We start from the raw sequence: 19,783 nt of genomic DNA, 5'->3' as shown, positions 1-19,783 counted from the left end.
ATCATCTTTGTTAGCTTTGATGTGCAGGGGTTCTTGTGTCTGTTCTAGTAGTCTTCTGGCCATGTTGTGTTAACATTTTATCCAAAGCTCGTGAAGACTTGGTAGTGTATGTGGAAAGTTCAGGTTTAAGGATTAAAACGTCGCCATGGCGTAATAATGGAAAACAATGAACTTTATGTGGTACTTACTGATAAGGTTTTGTAGTTTTCTAGCTCAGTCGCCATGGCATAATAATGGAAAACAATGAGCTTTCTACAGTGCATCTGTATTTTTATTGTATGTCCAGTACGGTCTCCCTTTGCGTCTGTACGGAAGGCATTTTACAGTTGTTTGGTGTTTTCGCGAAGAAGTATGAATTGACACATGGTTTCAAAGTTTCAGACTCAGACAAGATTCTTATGTTGCTTGGTACATACTGTATATAGGTGTGGCATGTGGTACAACTTTGGAACTACACAACATAGTTGCAGACGGCCTGAAAGTATACCTCTTTTTCCTAATGTTTACACTGAGCTTTGTAATTGTGTTTTTTGTGTGTGTGTGTTATTTGATCAATCAACACTTAATCAGGGCGTCACTTGTGCCAACGGTTTACTTGCTCACATGCTGTATTGATGGATCTGTGAGTGCCTCACTCATATTAATTGCTCTTTTCCCTAGCTACCAGTTAAATAAATAGTGGCAATTACGGTGTTACTTTACTTTTGTTGATCAATATCCCTGGAAGCAGCAGGTCGAATTGGCAAAAAGACGCGGTTGATTCACACAGCAAAGCAAAATAAAATAAAAATGGTTTTGAAGTTGCACCGCACCGATGCCAGATGAAGTTTAACTGCATGGTGCGCATTATTGGGTAAGCTTGGATCGTAAAATCGCTCTGAACTTCCTAACCTTGTGATATTACTATCCTCGATGACTTGTTCATGTTTGTATTCTTTGTAGAGTGCAGCAATTGAAACCCGTCTTGATCTTACACTGGTCACTCGACAATCGGGTTTTGACTTGTTCATGGTTGTATTCTTTGCCGGTACATATGGAGAATAATACCGGCGACATGGTCAGTGTTTTCTTTGAAAGAAGAGGAGGCTTGCTTGAAGCATTGAGCGTCAGTTCTGTCCCGGAAAACATCGCTAGATGTTGCAATCAGAGAGGGATTCCTTGATGAACAATGTTTGGCTGGCTCCATCTGTTGACAAAATTGCTTCTGACAAACAAGTTTCCTTCTACTACTTCAAAATCAGTTTTGCCTCACACGCTGTCTAAGTCCAGAAAAGAAGGGAACAGTCGGTTTGATATAGTTTATAAGTTACACAATCTTGTACCTTGGTAATTACAACACCACCCCAAAAAGTGACCATGTACCAACATTAATAGGGACGGCAAGAATCGTGGTTCAACGACGCACGAATCATCAGCTGATCCACATTTCACATTTTCGCCAGAAAACATTCTGTCCAACCATACATCTGAGCTGTGGAATGCATGGTTTATTGTTAGATGTCATAAGACTAAGAGACAAACATGTTATAACTTAAATTACATACTACTACATGTACACCATGTCACTATAAAGGTTGCGGTATAAAAATTAACGCCCCAACCCAAACAAACACTACCCCTTAAACAACTATGCTGACGTTTACCTGCTCACTAACTGCCGGGTAGTGACCAGTTAACCGTCAATGGTTGTGTTCACCTACACCTGAAATTCACAAGTCTGACGCGTTCCTCCGAACTAACAACGACATGGTTCCTCTCCGCCGACTCTGACAGCACTGGCCGTCGTACCTCCTGCGCCATCGTGTCACGCCGCACCGACCATCATGACGCCACATAACCGATGTTGGCAGGATGCTGCCTCTGCAGCCATATCCTGTGGTCCTTCTCTACAACCACTTGCCAAGGTAAAACCTCGTCACCAACATATACAATGAAATGCATGACACTTGTCTTTACCAAGAAACGGCCAAGATAATATGAAAGGCGCCTTGGGCTTCCAATCAGTGTCGCGTCAGCATCGAATCAGCAGCTAGCATTTGGGTCTACTGCAAGGAAGCGCTTGCATTGCATTTCATGCATCATCTGAACTGAATCCGGTCCATCTAACCAAGCAGCAGGATGAGGTGGAGGTCCGCATGGCCGTCTAGCTTCGCTTCCTGCTCACATCAAGGTTTAACTTGTCAAGATATTTCACTTTTCCATATGTTGTGGTATAGTTGCTAACTTAATTGCTCATTGATAGGCGTATCAGCTTAATTCCTTCCCAAATAATTTAACGTATCACAACAACATCAAATGAACGAGCAACAATAGAAGAACTGTTATGCATAAGCACGATGCAGGGGACCATACAAGTTATAGGCTGGAAGATGTGGCAGAAAAAACAGTACCAAGTTAAGCGATGAGGACGTACTGTGTGCTACCCCCCTCTTCATGGCTAGCTAGCTATTCTTCCTCTGCTGCTCGTGCGTGCGTGCACGCTTCTTGTCGCACTTTAGTTGCCCCCTGAGCTGGAAGCTACTTCCTGTTCCTGGTCTGCAACTACGGACGAAGAAAGACTGGAATCAGCAGGACGGAGTAAATACAACAAACTATGTGGACACAAGAACCTCAATAAATTAGGACTTGGCTAGCTAGGAGCATCTGTGTTGATTTACCTCCAGATTGTGATGGCATACTTGTCAAGCAGTACCAGGCCAATACATCCCTTGTCCTGACAGCGTCTTCATTTGCCAATCTCCGCACTTGCTGGCTGTAATCCTGTTAGGTTTTGTAGAAGCGTCTCAACCCCCGTAATATGGGAGCCCGCGTATATATATTGATATGGCGAGGCCAGCTCTCGCAGGAGGCATACATCGAGGTAGTTGAAACCACCAGAGAGATACATGGAGATAGAGAGGATTACATCAAGAGATAAACATGAAAAATAAAACAAAGAGATCTCTAACTATCCCAACCGACGGTGGCCCATATCCATACGTGACAATGTTTAACACGCCCCCTTAATCACAACTGTCTCAAGTTGAGATTACGCCTGAATTCTTCAAAGCTTCTGGTTGGTAAGGCCTTTGTGAAACCATCTGCAAGCTGGTCTTTGGAAGGAATAAACCAAACATCAAGTTGTTTATTGGCAACTCGTTCTCTCATAAAATGAAAGTCTATTTCAATGTGCTTGGTTCTGGCATGAAAAACTGGGTTAGCAGACAAATAAGTGGCACCAAGATTGTCACACCACAAACAGGGAGGTTGAACTTGAGGTACTCCAAGTTCTTTAAGCATAGGTTGAATCCAAATGACCTCTGCTGTGGCATTTGCTAATGCTTTATATTCTGCTTCTGTACTTGACCTGGACACAGTAGCTTGTTTTCTGACACACCATGAAATTAGGTTAGGACCATAAAATATAGCAAAACCTCCTGTAGACCTTCTGTCATCCAAACAACCAGCCCAGTCTGCATCTGAGAAGGCACTCACAAGTGTGGAAGATGACTGCTGAAACATAAGACCTGTGGCTAAAGTATTCTTTATGTACCTCAAAATTCTTTTGGCTGCTGTCCACTGAGCTGTGGTAGGTGCATGGAGAAACTGACACACCTTGTTAACTGCAAAAGAGATATCTGGTCTGGTAAGAGTTAAGTACTGAAGACCACCCACCAAGCTTCTGTACCCAGTAATGTCCTCTTGAGTCAAAGGTTCTCCTTCTGTTAAAGACAAAGTTTCTGAACTAGACAAGGGTGTCGGTGAGGATTTGCAATTTGCCATGCCAATTCTGCTCAACAACTATGTTGCATATTTTGCTTGTGACAAGTGAATGCCATTATTAATTTTGTTTACCTCAATACCCAGAAAGAAATGCAAGTCTCCCAAATCCTTAAGGGCAAATTCTGACCCTAGGTCTCTGAGTAAAGCTGACACTACTCCATTTGAAGAACTGGTGACAATAATATCATCAACATATATGAGGACAAATATGAAGGCTTGATGCTTATGGTAGATGAACAAGGAGGCGTCAGACTTTGATGGAATAAAACCAAGTGCTTGCAGTTTGATACTTAACCATGAGTACCATGCTCTAGGTGCTTGTTTTAATCCATATATAGCCTTATCAAGCTTACACACATGAAAAGGTGCATCTTTATCTTCAAACCCAGGAGGTTGTTTCATGTACACTTCCTCTTCCAGAACACCATGGAGAAACGCGTTATGTACGTCTAACTGTCGAAGACTCCATCCCCTAGACACAGCAATTGACAGTACAAGACGTATCGTTGCAGCTTTAACGACTGGACTAAACATGTCCTCGTAGTCTATGACATACCTTTGCTTGAAGCCCTTTGCCACAAGTCTTGCTTTATAACGATCTACTGTGCCATCAGATTTCTTCTTGATTCGATACACCCATTTACAGTCAATCACGTTCCTGCCTTGCCGAGGGGGAACAAGATGCCATGTCTTGTTTTTCATCAAGGCCTTGAACTCTTCTTCCATTGCCTGTTCCCACCTGGGATCATCAAGAGCTGCTTTCAAACTATTAGGTTCACCAGTAGTACATAACATGCCAAATTTGGAGAAGCTTTTGTAATTCATACGAGTAGTAACTCCCCTTTGTAATCTGGTGCGCTGTGCCACAGGAGAGACCACAAGTTGTTGCTGCACAGGCGATCCAGGAGGTGGAGATCCTCCTGCGTCAGCGTCAGATGCTGGCGATCCCAATCCCGAGGGAGATCCTGTCGCTGGCACAGGCGACCGCGGGCTGGGCGACCGATCCGCCCTGGCGCTGGGGCCAGGCGACCGCGGGCTGGGCAACCGATCCGCCCTAGCGCTGGGGCCGGGCGAGTCTGCGGTTGGTCCCCTCCACGTGCCCTCCTCCGGTTGGCGCTGGATGGTGGGTTGCATGCACCCACCCGTGACGCTGCCGCTGTCCACTACGGGGCGCACGGGCACCGAGGCAGAATCAGGCGCTGCAGCGCCGGATCCCGAAGCGGATCTGTCTGCCGCCTGCAGGGGCGATCCCGAGGCGGATCCACCTCGTGGTTCGGTGTCTCCTGCTGGGGGCACATAAAATGATGCCCGCTTGGATCCAAATTTGCTCCTGATGACGAATCTGCGGCAATAAACTCAGGCAAAACATGATGAGTAGTCAAAGGTTGATCAGTACTATTGTGTTCACCCCCGTGATCAATGCCGGATAGGGAAGGTGGAAGTAGAAGTATTTCTTGTTTAAGAAGAGCACCAGCATTTGGATGAAGGGATGCAAAGGGGAATTTTTTTCATCGAAAACAACATCGCGGGAGATGTAAACACGTCCCGTGGCCACATCTAGACATTTGACTCCCTTGTGTTGGGCACTATAGCCAAGAAAAACACACTGTTTTGATCTAAAGCTAAGTTTGTGAGTGTTATAAGGACGAAGATTAGGCCAACACGCACACCCAAAAACACGAAGAGAAATATAATCTGGCTTGGTGTGAAAGAGGCGCTCAGTTGGGGTTTCATTGTTGATAACTCGACTAGGGAGTAGATTTATGAGGTGAACTGCAGTGAGGAAGGCCTCATCCCAAAACTTCAAGGGCATGGAGGCAGCAGCAAGGAGTGAAAACCCCACATCAACAATGTGTCTGTGTTTACGTTCTGCGGAGCCATTTTGCTGGTGAGCATGAGGACAGGAAACATGATGAGAAATTCCTATTTTCTGGAAAAAAAAGGAGTTGAGTTTTTCATACTCACCACCCCAGTCTGATTGCATGGCAATAATTTTGCTATCAAATTTTCTCTCAACTAGGGATTGGAAGTTGTGAAAAACTTGAAAAACATCGGAGCGTTTCTTAAGCAAATAGATCCACGTGTACTTGCTATAATCATCAATGAAGCTCACGTAATATGTGTGTCTACCAACAGAGGAGGGGGCTGGGCCCCATACATCAGAGAAAATAAGTTGGAAGGGTTTTGTGGACACACTGGTAGAAATAGAATAGGGCAATTGATGACTTTTTGCCCTCTGACAAGCATCACAAATAGTTTCACGATCATGCTCACCAACAAAAGGTAGCTTATGTTTACTAAGAATTTGATAAACAATAGAAAAAGATGGGTGGCCTAAACGATTGTGCCATCATTCTGAAGAGACTTTGACGGCTCCATGAGCTTGCTTATTGAACTTGGAAAACTTGGGAATCAACGGATAGAGGCCATGCACACATCTACCGCGATAGAGGACCCTCCTCGTGACCTGGTCCTTGATCAAAAAGAAAAATGGGTGAAATTCAATAAAAACTCCATTGTCAAGTGTGATACGATGAACGGAAAGGAGATTTTTTGATGCACTTGGAACATGTAAGACATCTTTGAGATGAATATCACAATGTGGGGTTTTAACAATAGACTGACCAACATGACTTATCATCATACCTGCAGCGTTTTCTGCTGTGTTGATTTGCTCCTTGCCGTGATATCTTTAATGCATGGTCAGCTTCTCAAGATCAGAGGTAATGTTCTCGTTGGCGCCGGAGTCAAGGTACCAGTTGGAGTCAACTCCGTAGGAGGTATCTGCTGCCGCCGCAACTCGTTTCCTCTAGGAGTTATCCTCTGCATAACGCCATTTGCACTCTTTTGCGATGTGGTTAGTTTTTTTGCAAATCTGACACTTGTTCTCATATTCCTCATACCCGGCAAAGTGGCGACCTTGGTTGTTGTTGTAGTAGTGACGCGGCTGGCCGTTGTTGTTGTAGAAGCCGCCGCCGCCACCATGGTTGTTGTTGTAGTTGTTGTAGTTGCCGCCACCGCCGCCGCGGTAGCCATTGCCACCGCTGTTTCCATGGCCGCCGCCGCCGCGGTAGCCACCATTGTTGCCGCCGTTGTTGAAGCCGCCGTTGCTGCTGCCATTGTTGCCACCACTCTTGGGGAAACCACGGTTGCCCTTGGGAGGGCCACCGCGTCCGCGAGCGGCGGCGTTTGCGGAGGACTTGAAGGCGCCCGATCCAGATCCGTGGAACATCTCCACTCTCTGATCGAAGTTCGACACCATGCCGAACAGATCGTCGACGGAGAGAGGCTTAGTGCGAACATCAAGAGCGGATATGAGGGGTTGATAGTCCATGTCAAGGCCAGCAATGAGAAAGGAAATGAGCTCTCCTTCGAGAAGAGGCTTTCCAGCCATGGCAAGTTCATCTGCGAGTGCACGCATCTGACCAAAGTACGCAGCAGCGGATTGAGAACCCTTCTGGGCATTGGAGAGGGCGGCGCGGCAGTTGTTGGCTCGCGACCTGGACTGGGCAGCAAACATGTTTGCGAGAGCAGTCCAGATGGCGTGGGATTTTTCTAAGGAGGCGACTTGCTCCAGACCTTCTTTCGAGAGATTGCGAAGGAGATAGGCTACAAGCTGTTGATCCTGGATCAACCAGGCGGAGTAGGCTGGGTTTGGAACGATCTGATCTTTGCCTTCAGCATTCTTTGAGGTGATGGTGGCTGGTGGTTCTGGGATTGTTTGATCTAGGTATCCTAGGAGGCCCGCTCCTATAATCTGAGGTCGGGCTTGAGCTCGCCACAGAACATAGTTCGTGCGAGTCAGGGGTTCTGAGATGGTGTTGTTTAGGCCAGCGGAGGAGAGAGTTGAGCTGGAGGAAGACATGGCGAGACGAGGTTTGATGCGTTGGTGGAGATCGATGATGGAGGCTAGACGAGAGGGAAGAGGGAGGCTCTGATTACCATGTTAGGTTTTGTAGAAGCGTCTCAACCCCCGTAATATGGGAGCCCGCGTATATATATTGATATGGCGAGGCCAGCTCTCGCAGGAGGCATACATCGAGGTAGTTGAAACCACCAGAGAGATACATGGAGATAGAGAGGATTACATTAAGAGATAAACATGAAAATAAAACAAAGAGATCTCCTCTAACTATCCCAACCGACGGTGGCCCATATCCATACGTGACAATGTTTAACAAATCTGACTCCTCACTGAACGGTGCACCTTCACCTTCCTCCATGTCTATCACTATGTTCTGCAACAACAAGCACGCCCAAATTGCATTACCAGGACTTTTCGGGTGCCACGTCCCTCTGTACAACCACTTATATGTGTCTTGAAACCTTGCCATCGCCTTCAATGTGACAGTTCGGGCTGCAGAGTGTCTCCTGTTGAACTCGACTTGATCAGGGAAGTTTGAGTGATCCTCCTTTTCCAGCTGGTTATAAGGTGTCAGGAGCCAGGGGAGAAGAGGGTATTCTGCACCACCGATTACATATTCCCCAACGTCTGATCCATCTAAAGATACCTTGAGCTTGTTGCCGTTCAACCACTCGCCCTTGTCACAACTCTGGAAGAGATCAGAGTCGTACAAAATAATACCAGACTGGATCCTGCTATCTAACCATTTCCATTGACCATGAATGAACCTCAAATCAGGGTCAACGACGGCTTGCAATACAAAGCTGTAACCTCTCTCGTCGGCTTGTGGTGTAGTGTGAATTGTATGTACAACACCGCAGCAGTTTGGCAGACCATGGATCTTATGAAACTTGGATTTGGTCTTCTCCATCTGATCAGGGTATGGCCAGCCCCAGTGGTGTCTTGCTTTCTCCACCATGGCATCAACAAAGCTATCAGTTACCAGCGAGATGGTTGATTCGTTCACACCAACAGATGATCCTGTGGTCTCCAGAGGCTCACTAGAGTTCAGCACTAACAGAGCAAGGGCTACTCGATCTTGTAAAGACAGCACCCTGCCATCAGCAAAGGTGCAGCTGCTCATATCTTCTAAAGATGGCACATACACCAAGCCGCGGACATAGTTGAAGGTACTTCTTCTCATCTTGAATATAGATTCAAATCCTTGTGCATCCACCATAGAAGATGGTAAGGTTCCTGAAAGCCAAGAAAATACTACAACTGTTCTTAACTTGCAAGGCAAGAACCAAGAGCTCTATACTCTAATACTCATAACAATGGTAACTTAAAGCAGTCACGATATGAACTTTTATAATTATAAAAATGATAGCGCCCTAGATTTGTTGAACCCTCGGAAACCTATGAGAACAAGTGACAGACATGCCCAAATATTTAACGACATGCAGGAGAGAAGCCAAATCAAGTAGCCATTCCGGCCCACATGCACAACTACTCGCTTAAACTTAAGTTGCATATCTACAAACTTAAGTTGCACGGCTAAAGGTATGAAATATATTCAGACATGAGTATATAGGGAAGGGCACAATATTCAGGGAACTAATGTCAGAACACTTAAGTAAATAAAGACGATAGCTCGTATTTAATTTACCTGCAGATACAAATGAGTGGTTGATATTTGTCTCCAAGCTGAAGGAATCCCTTGTGTACAACACGTACAATGTTCTGGAATTGTTCCCATCATCTGCATATGCCATGACATGTTCGACATGGCTGAACTTGTCCCACTCAGTGCCAGATTGCCCTGCAGCTACTGAGGCAAGCAACAATAGCTTGCACTCTACATGCAAATGTCTTGGTTTTATACCTCGCATGTATTCTGGAAGTTCTTCCATGGCGTAATCCTCTAGCATCAGAATCTGCAGTGCAGGAACACCCTCTAACACATTCAGCTTTGGGCACTTGACGATGGTAAGCTTCTGAAGATTTGGGAGATTAGTGATCCTCTCCAGGTCAGGGCTGTAAGACACTTCAAGCTCAGTAACAGAAGCAAAGTTCTCCAGAAATTTGACTTGCTGTACGAAAGATATAAACAGTTTTTTCAAAGCCCGTGAATTGGAGGCAAGGCCAGGAGGAACAAGCCTCAGTTTGCACTTCTATAGGAAAAGCACCTCCAAAACAGGAAAGGCTTGCACTTGCTCCTCCCACACCCCCTCCTCCCACTGAAGCATTCTGGCTAAGGCCAATGTGTGTAATCTCGGAAAGGCATGTGCCGCCTGGAAAGGATGAGCGCCATGGTGATGGTAGGGCTGAAGGAATTCTGGCCCAACACGCTTGATGGATGGAGCGTGCATGATTTGAAAGTGCTCCAGATAGGGGAGTTGGCACAAGACAGACGGAAGTTGTGTGCAGCAAACCAGGTCTTTCATCCATAGAGTCCTCAAGCACCCGAGGGATGATGCTAATAATGTTGACGTCATCCATCTTGGGAGTTGTCGGCCAAAATATCCTGACATACTAAGATAATCTAAGCTGGGCGGAGGGCACAACCCATCAAACACCTCCTTGATTTGTCGCTGCTCAGAAACACCTTCTTCATCTTTAATCAGCCCATCAACCCAAAGTATACTACTGCACTCTAAATACAAGCTGGTAAGATGCACCTTCTCACTAAGCCTTTCCTTTGAGGCAGACGAGGTAGAAGATACATTCTGCAGTTCCCTCAGATAAAGAAACCTGAGCTGGGAAAGTGGACCCAACTCTTCCAAACTACACCGATCACCATCCACCAGGACTGGAAACCCAGATAGTGTCCTCACATTTTTTAAGGCACGAAACCCCCTAGGTATACCGTTTATACTAGTTTCCCTGACGTCAAGAAGCCATAGCTTCCCCAAATTTACAATGCTATGTGGAAGTTTCACAAATTGCTGGCATCCTCTAAGGCTGATGTACTGCAAGAATTTCATCTTCCCTGTAAGACAATAGGCTTTGGGGGGAACCGGCACAACCCTCTAGGGGTGGCCTATCACATATATATATATAATGAGGTGGTATACAACGTTACAATATACACATGTAAATACAGTCTAACACCCTCCCTCAATCTTAGCCACTTTCTAATGAATCTAGAAGGATAAGATTGCGCCTGCAAGTCTCAAACTGTGGCAAAGGCAATGGCTTGGTGAAGATGTCAGCAAGTTGATCCTTGGAAGAAATAAACTTGATCTGTAGTTGCTTCTGAGAGACACGTTCACGCACAAAGTGATAGTCAACTTCAATGTGTTTCGTTCGGGCATGGAATACCGGATTTGCAGAAAGGTATGTAGCACCGATGTTATCACACCAAAGAACAGGAGGCTGTGATTGGGGTATACTTAACTCCTGAAGCAAGGACTGTACCCAGATAATCTCTGACGTGGCATTGGCCACAGCCTTATACTCAGCCTCAGTACTGCTACGCGAGACAGTAGCCTGTTTCCGAGCACTCCAGGCAATCAGGTTAGAGCCAAAGAAGACAGCATAACCCCCCGTGGATCGCCTGTCATCCGGATTGCCAGCCCAGTCTGCATCAGAATATGCTGAAAGACAACCAGAATCAGACGGCCGAATATGCAAACCATGAGCCACCGTGAAACGAATATAGCGCAAAATCCGCTTAACAGCAGACCAATGAGTGTCACGGGGTGACTGCAGATACTGGCAGACTCGGTTAACAGCATAGGAAATGTCTGGTCGCGTGATCGTCAAGTACTGGAGCCCACCAACAATACTCCGGTACTCGGTCGCATCAGAAGAAGAAAGAAGCACACCATCAACAGCATTGAGCTTATCAGTGGTAGACATGGGTGTAGTCGTCAGTTTGCACTTAAGCATCCCAGCTCGCTGCAACAAATCCAGAGAATACTTCTTCTGCGTCATAACAAGGCCAGCAGCACGAGAAGTAACCTCCACACCAAGAAAGTAATGAAGCTTCCCAAGGTCCTTGACCGCAAAATCAGCACCAAGTGAGCGAACAAGCGCAGTAGCAGCCGACTGAGAGGAGCTGACCAAAATGATATCATCTACATAGACCAACAAGTACATAGTAACCTCAGGCCTTTGAAGAAGAAACAATGAGGAGTCAGCAGTTGATGATGCAAAACCATGAGCACGAAGAGCCATTGCAAGACGAGCATGCCAAGCACGAGGAGCCTGCTTCAGACCATAAATTGCCTTGGACAGACGACAGAGATGATCAGGGCGATCCGGATCAGAGAAACCCGGAGGCTGGCGCATGTAAACCTCCTCCGCCAAGACACCATGAAGAAAAGCATTTTGAACATCAAGCTGACGAAGAAACCAACCTCGAGTAACAGCCAGAGAGAGAAGAAGTCTGATGGTAGTAGGCTTGACCACTGGACTGAAGGTGTCTTCATAGTCAAGTCCAAAACGCTGTCGAAAACCACGAGCAACCAGACGAGCCTTATAGCGCTCAATGGACCCATCAGAATGCCTCTTCACTTTAAAAACCCATTTGGAATCAATGACATTTACCCGTGATTGTGGAGGAACAAGAGTCCATGTCTGATTGCGAAGAAGCGCTTGATACTCCTGCTCCATGGCCTCTCTCCAATGAGGAATGCGCATAGCAGCTTGATACGTGCGTGGCTCAGAGGATGGATCTGCGAGAGCAGCAGACATGCACGCCGCTAACCAAGCAACTGTGCCATCGTGACGTTGCTTAGGCTGAAAAATGCCACTCCGACTGCGCGTATGTGGACGTAGAGCAGCAGCAGGAGCCGGCGGAGGCGAAGGTGACGGAGACGTGACGGTCGCCGGAGATGCAGGAATCACCTCAGGCGAGCTCGGGACAGACGACTCCGGGCTGCATGGCGAAGACTGGCCCGACGACAGGGGCTCAGAGGCCATGGGCGAACCGAGGGTGGGCGAGGCCAGCTCCGGTGACACCGGCCCAGACGGCCTTGGCGAGGCGAGAGCAGGCGAGACCGGCCCTGGTGAGAAGGGCCCAGACACCCTGGGCGAGGCAGGGGCGGGCGAGGCCAGGCCTGGTGATGACTGCCCCGACGCCCTGGGCGAGACGGGGACCGAGGAGGCCGGCCCAGTCGGCGGGGTTGCAGGGCGCGACGATGGCGAAGGCAGCCCAGAAGCCAGAGGCGACCGGGCGAGGACGTCGATCGGCCGTGCATGAGCACGGAAACCGAGGCCATGCAGGGGCGCCATGTGCTCCTCATGCACAACAGAAGGTGCCGAGGATGAAGGCGATGGCGACGAAGAGGAAGATGGCGCTTCCAGAATCTCCAAACGAGCCCCAGGACCAGTGCCTGCACCATGGTTAGGCAACAATAGAGGAGAATATGCAACATCATCAAATTGGTCAGAAGCAACAGAGGATGAATGCATGACAGGTGGCTCGGTAGTGGACACAGGGAGTTTGGCAAAGGGAAAAACATGCTCATCAAACACAACATCCCGAGAGATGTAGACACGATTAGTGGGAACATGAAGACATTTGTATCCTTTATGAAGAGAGCTATAACCAAGAAAAACACACTTCTTGGAACGAAACTCGAGCTTACGCTTGTTATATGGACGGAGATGGGGCCAGCAAGCACACCCAAACACCTTGAGAAAGGTGTAGTCCGGTTGTTCATTAAGGAGAACTTCAATGGGAGTCTTCATATTCAAAACACGAGTGGGAGTACGATTGATGAGAAAACATGCAGTGGTGAAAGCATCACTCCAAAAACGAAACGGAACAGATGCATGGGCCAAAAGAGTCAGACCAGCTTCAACAATGTGACGATGCTTACGTTCTACTGAACCATTCTGCTGATGTGTATGTGGACATGTTAAACGGTGAGTGATCCCAAGCGACTGAAAGAAGGAGTTGAGGTTGCGATACTCGCCACCCCAGTCCGACTGAACATGAACAATTTTGTGCTTGAGAAGGCGTTCAACATGTTTTTGGAACTGAACAAAAATGTCAAACACATCAGATTTACGTTTGATAAGATAAAGTCAGGTAAAGCGGCTGTAAGCATCAACAAAACTGATATAATAATTATGACCACTAACAGAAGTCTGAGCAGGACCCCATACATCTGAAAACACAAGTTCTAAAGGATGTTTCACCTCACGACTGGACTCCGAAAAAGGAAGTTGATGACTCTTCCCCTGCTGACAAGCATCACACACTGCTACATCTTTATTACTAGACACACTAGGAAGCTCATGACGACGCAAAACATGCCGGACAATAGGTGTGGCCGGGTGACCAAGACGAGCATGCCACTGTGACGGAGATACCCGAACTCCACTGAAGACGCGAGCGACGCCAGGATGCTCCAGACGATAGAGACCTTGGCAGAGCCGCCCACTAAGAAGAATGTCCCTCGTGCCCCGATCCTTAATAAAAAGATCAAAAGGATGAAATTCACAAAGCACATTATTATCACGAGTGAGTTTAGGAACTGAAAGAAGATTACGTGTCACAGATGGAACTCAAAGAACATTGCGAAGTTGAAGACTCCTATTGGCATGTCTAGTGAGAAGTGATGCTTGACCAATATGAGAGATGTGCATACCTGCTCCATTGGCGGTGTGGATCTTGTCGGAGCCATGGTAGGGTTCACGAGTGTGAAGCTTCCCCATCTCACTGGTCAGGTGCTCTGTCGCCCCAGAGTCCATGTACCAGTGGGGATCAATGGAGTAGGACTGAGTGTGTCCCTGTGGCTTCTGCGGCGGCGGACGATCAGCCATGGCGACCTGACGAGCAAAGTTGCGTGTATCCTTCCCGTCATTGCCAAGACCAAGAAAACCCCGCTGGAAGCGCTTGTGACACTTCGAGGCCCAGTGCCCATCGCGACCACAAAGCTGGCACACACGTGGACCGCCAGCCCCTGGTAGCGTCGCAGTAGGAGGAGGGGCCGAGGCGGGTGGTGGTGACTGCCCCGAAGGAGCCCTGGATGAAGCAGAGGAGCGACCACCCTTGGTGGCGGCGTTTGCCGAGAGGGCGCCGTTGCCCCTGGATCGGCGCGTCTCTACTCGTTGCTCAGTAAGTAGGAGGCGTGAAAAGACCTCGTGTGCTGGCATGGGCGTGGAGTTGCCCCTCTCATTGATGATCTCGACTAGGGCGTCATACTCCTCATCAAGACCATTGACAATAAACGAGTTGAACTCGGAGTCGGTGAGGGGCTGTCCAATGGAGGCCAGCGTGTCGGCGAGACTCTTGACTTTGTTGTAGAACTCAGTGGCGGTGGAGTCAAGCTTCTGACACTCCCCAAGTTGGCGACGGAGCCCAGATACACGAGCCTGCGACTGTGCCGCAAACGAGCGCTCAAGAATAGTCCATGCCTCGTGGGACGTCTTGGCGAAGACAACAAGCCCAGCAACAGCCGGAGAGAGCGACCCCTGGATGGAGGAGAGGTTCGCCTGATCCTGCCCTGTCCAGACACGGTGAGCCGGATTATAGACCGGACCATGCACGCTGTCAACCAGCGCAGGAGGGCAAGGGAGAGAGCCGTCGACATAGCCAAGCAGGTAGTGACTCCCAAGAAGCGGAAGAACCTGCGCGCGCCAGAAGATGTAATTGTCCGACGACAACTTGATGGTGATGAGATGGCCGAAGTGAAACGGCGGCGGCGGCTGCGATCCCATCGAGGAGACTGGCTGAGGTGAGAACACCGTGGAGACAGTCGGAGGGGCAGCCGGCGCGGTGACAGAGGGCGCGATGGCCGTGGTTGACGCCGCGAAGCCTGCCAGCGCGACGTCCTCCGCCACCAGCGGCGCAGTGGCCGAGGGCGCGACAGCCGCGGTTGACGGGGCGGCGGTGTTGTGGGCCACAAGCGCCTGCCCGGGCGAAGTAGCAGCCGGCGGGAGTGCGAAGAGGGAGCCGACGCTCCGTGTCCTGATCGGCGCCTGAAGGGAGGCGGCATCCAGCGGCCTCGAGAGAAGTGCCGCGAGGGAGGCCGGCAGAAAACCGGTGGCGGTGGAGCCGGACGCAGCGGCGGACGTCATAGCAGTCGGGCGACGGCGGCGGCGGGCGCGGCGGCGGCGGCGGTGGCGGCGGCGGCGGCGGCGGCGGTTTAGGGTTTTTAGGCGGAAGCGGACGTAACCTAGCGTGATACCATGTAAGGCAATAGGCTTTGGGGGGAACCGGCACAACCCTCTAGGGATGGCCTATCACACATATATATATAATGAGGTGGTATACAACGTTACAATATACACATGTAAATAGAGTCTAACATTCCCAATGTTATCTGGCAGACTAGATATATCAGAATTCCATATGGACAAGTACCTCAAGTGCTTTAGTTCATGTAAAGATTCAACCAGTAGAGCAACATTTGCAGAATCTATGTGTAGAATCAGAGTCCGCAGGCATGGAAAAGCAACCAATGAATCACCAGGCTTTATATTTACGTGGCCGACACATATTAGTGTTCTCAATGTCTTTTGTGCTTGTAAAGAACTCCAGTCCAGCCCTTCTGATTCTGAAACTTTGCTTTCTATAGATAAGTGAAGAAACTTTTGTGCAGTGAGTTCACTAATATTATCATTTTCTCCACTCTGAACAGCTACTGCCTCATCTCTAGCAACAAATTGAGCAAATGAGCGAACAACATCATGCATATTGAAAACTGGGTTATCTTTGACGTGAAACAGCAGGAGCTCTGCTTTTGCATTTAAGAAGAGTAGAGAAAGTCATTACAACATGCAGTCTGCCAAGGCAGATAGCCTTGCCGGCAGCCGCCAACTCGGCCAGGCAGGAAGCCTAGGCGGCCCTCAAAAAGCAGGGGCAAAAGGAGGAAGAAAACCAACAAAAAAAGAGCTGGGGGGGAGACAATTTCCTCCTCCAGCGGTCAGCCCTCTATTGTCACAGGGCTAGTGGCCTCGTAGAAAACTCGAGCCTCATCTCTTATCATTCCAGCAAGGGCAACCGGCGTCAGCTCCTTTTGCTCGAAAACTGGGTTATCAATATACTGTATCCCTGGCTCAATAAGGTTCCTAAGTATCAGCTAAATATAGTACTTTATTCCTAATTCTTCCAAGTCGTCTGAGCTTCCGTGAATAAATCCTTCACTAATCCACATGCCAATAATTTCAGCACGACGGAACAGTCCACCTTTAGGGAGAAGGGAGTAGTTTAGAAAGCACTGCTTGATGCAAGGAGGCAAATCTTCATAGCTTAAATATACTGCATAGTTTAGTTCTTCGGGCATTTCAGATATTGACCAAATAGAATCATTCAGAACCATCTCCCAGTCATGGCGTTGCTTCCCTTCTGACGCAAAACTCCTCCCATTACTTTGACAGCAAGAGGCAAACCATCACATTTTTCAACCACTTGCAGTCCAATATCCTTAAGCATATCGATATCAGGTCCATCTTCATCGCCCGAGACTACCTGCAATCGAGTTAGTCCTTAGAGCAGATTCAATGAATCGGCAAGTCAGCATACTGCATACTAAAATGAATTGGCAAGTCAAATTTAGAATTGCCAGTTGATTATTGATTATTAATTTAAAGGTGCACTCATGCAGACTAGTTAATCGCTCCCCTTTTTTTGTTCTCATGAACCCGGACGGAGCAAGAGTATAAGTATGTGGTGTCCTAATGATAGAGTTTATGTCAATGTCCCAAATGACCTACATTTTTTATCAGAGGAACTAATAAACATCACCTGGCCATTAATCTGGTGCACCTCCATCTTTAGTGAACCTCTTTGTTACTGTATACTAAATATATCAGGCCATTTATCTCATAGACCCTTATCTCATCATTAATGGAGCTCATCGGTAGATATTCGTAACTACACGACAATGTAGATACTAATACACGTACCAATCTACATCAGGTGCAAATTGACCGACAATCCAAACTTTATTCAGCACAATCAAAAATCTAAATAACTCCATGTACTAAACTAATATAAGTTCAAAACAACGGATCGAATCGGCATTTTAATTACATATCATGACAAACAGCCAATGACACTGAGGTGACATCTCTGATTCTGGTTTCATCATCCACTTCTAAGATCAACTAAAATATATAACACTTATAAAACAGATGTACAGCACTATCGAAATAAATAAATAATTAGAACTTTCATTTTGAGGTCACTGCCAGTTAATTATTTACGCACCTGTTTCTTGAGCAATGACCAGGCATCATCAGGCCCTAATTTGTCAATGCGGTGGTAGGGCTCTCTGGCTCTCGTGCCTCGGGCAACAGTATCATTTCTAGTGGTGATGACAATCCGGCTACCAGGGGCACCATAGCTGAAGGGACGATTGAGCAAGGAGGTCCATGCTCTATCAGTCCACATGTCATCCAAAACCAGAAGAAACTTCTGATTTCTGACGGCGTTGAGAAGGGCCGGCACAAGCATAGATTTGTCTTGAGTTGCAGGGAGTTTTCCATCAGCGGCAGTGATGGCCGATCTTAGTAGCTCAACCTCGCTGAAGTCCTGTGGCCACATCTTCTTGTCAAACTTGTGTTGAATTTCCTCATGGTTGAAGACCTTCTTGGCAAGGGTGGTCTTCCCAATCCCGCCGACACCAACGATGGCGACCACCATGATACCATCGTTATCCTTTGTCAGCTCCTCAACCAGTGTTCTTGTATCATCTTCAATCTTCTCCCCTACTACGGCCGAGCGCTCCAAAACCGGATCCGTCTTCCGGTCAGCCGCAGAAGGTCGGCCGGTCCTGTAGTCCTGGTAGGTCTCCAGCTTGATGAAGCTGAAGGCAGCACCCAGCTTGCAGATGTTGTCCAGCCTCTTGTTGAGCTTCCTGATGCGGCTGCCAATGTCATGGGCGAATCTGGGGTGCCGCAAGCAGAAGAGCAGAGGGTTGCAGCAGGATGCGGGTGCTGCGTCCCGCCGACCCATGGCCTTGAGCTCGCAGAGGTCGAGGATGTTGCTCGCCTCGTACATGACACCCTTGAGCTTCGTGACCCACCCCTGCACCCTCCGGTCAGTGATGCGCTTCCTCTCGGCATCGGCGAGGTAATCCCTGAGGCTCTCCAGCTTGTCCTTCAGGCTGTCGATCTCCCCCGTGACGCCGAGCAGCATCCCCACCTCGTCTGCCGCCATCTGCTTGATCGTGTCGGCGATGTAGGACGCGAAGGCGTCCAGCACCATGGCCATGGTTGATTTCTCCTTGCTTGTCCTCAGACCGGCAAAGAAATGGTAATCAACAGAGAGTGTGTATGTTTGGCTTCCAGGCTAGCTAGGAGATGTGAAAGGGGTGGCAATTAGGCTGAAATGTGGTGCTCTGCCTTGTTGGTGGGTGATGGATCTGGATGCTTTGCTGGCTAAACAAGCCAGGCTGATGCTTAGCTTTGGGCTCGCCGGCGGGGGCACCGGCAGAAAAGACGGTGCCTTGCTTGAATCGCCGGCAAAGCCACCCACGGCCATGGCCCCTGTTTATTCCTTTCTCCTCCGCGCCTTTTTTGGTCCGGGGTGGCAAGAAAGGGATCTAACCTGAGAGCATCTCCAACAGTCGCGCCAAACTAGCGCCGCGCCACAAAATCCCCTCTTTTAGCGCGCGCGCAACCGGAAGAGCTGCTCCAGCGGGCGAGCGAAAACCGCGCGCGCGGCATACGTAGTCCAGCGCGCCTGCCGAAACGCAATCGCGCGCCGCTTATTTGCTGCGCCCGCTACCGCGCGCTGGACTCTCGCGTGCTCGCTCGAACCTCCCACACCCCGTCCAGCCGCGCCGCCGCCGCCGACCGCGCCACCCGGCGACTGTTCCGGCGCTTCCCCGGCCTATCCCCGCCCCGCGCGCGTGCTGGTCCGCCGACGAATAGCGCCCGCGCGCTCGCTGCCGCTCGGTGCCCGCTAAGTGTTCGACAAAACGCCTAGAAGGTATGTATTGCTCAAAAGCCATGAATTTCGTGCATGTTGATTGTAGTTTTTTATTTATAGCATAGTATTCAACATTGTAGATGAGTTCGTCGTATGATTCTTCCGAAGAAGAATTTGATATGGAAGAGGAGGAGGATCTTGCAATGATCCTAGCTATGCATATTAATAAAAAACCGAAACACGATGGTTCGGTTATGGGTCGGCAAAAAATTTGGAGGGATAGGATCGATGCCCACAACAGATTGATCAGGCATTATTTTGCGGAGAATCCCACATACCCT

At 48.5% G+C, this 19,783-nt stretch overlaps 1 protein-coding gene across 1 annotated transcript; it reads right to left on the bottom strand.

The window, feature by feature from the left end:
* Positions 1–16,291: 16,291 nt before the first annotated feature.
* On the bottom strand, positions 16,292–18,788 carry LOC123151291 (disease resistance RPP13-like protein 4). The gene is made up of 2 exons (XM_044571024.1): positions 17,778–18,788; positions 16,292–17,036 (listed from the first exon to the last, which is right to left on the bottom strand). The coding sequence occupies exons 1-2, from the start codon at positions 18,780–18,782 to the stop codon at positions 16,878–16,880; spliced, it is 1,164 nt and encodes a 387-aa protein (XP_044426959.1). The 5' UTR covers positions 18,783–18,788; the 3' UTR covers positions 16,292–16,877.
* Between the last annotated feature and the right edge of the window lie 995 nt (positions 18,789–19,783).

Source organism: Triticum aestivum, chromosome 7A (assembly GCF_018294505.1).
Source record: "Triticum aestivum cultivar Chinese Spring chromosome 7A, IWGSC CS RefSeq v2.1, whole genome shotgun sequence".
Lineage (NCBI taxonomy): Eukaryota > Viridiplantae > Streptophyta > Magnoliopsida > Poales > Poaceae > Triticum > Triticum aestivum.
The sequence above is the reverse complement of the archived record's forward strand: the minus strand, read 5'-3'. Positions and strand labels throughout refer to the sequence as shown.

Coding starts and splice junctions, on each gene's coding strand:
- LOC123151291 (XM_044571024.1), bottom strand. CDS start 18,782: ATGGCCATGGTGCTGGACGCCTTCGCGTCCTACATCGCCGACACGATC. Junction 17,037..17,777: donor GGTCATTGCTCAAGAAACAG/GTGCGTAAATAA, acceptor ACTCGATTGCAG/GTAGTCTCGGGCGATGAAGA.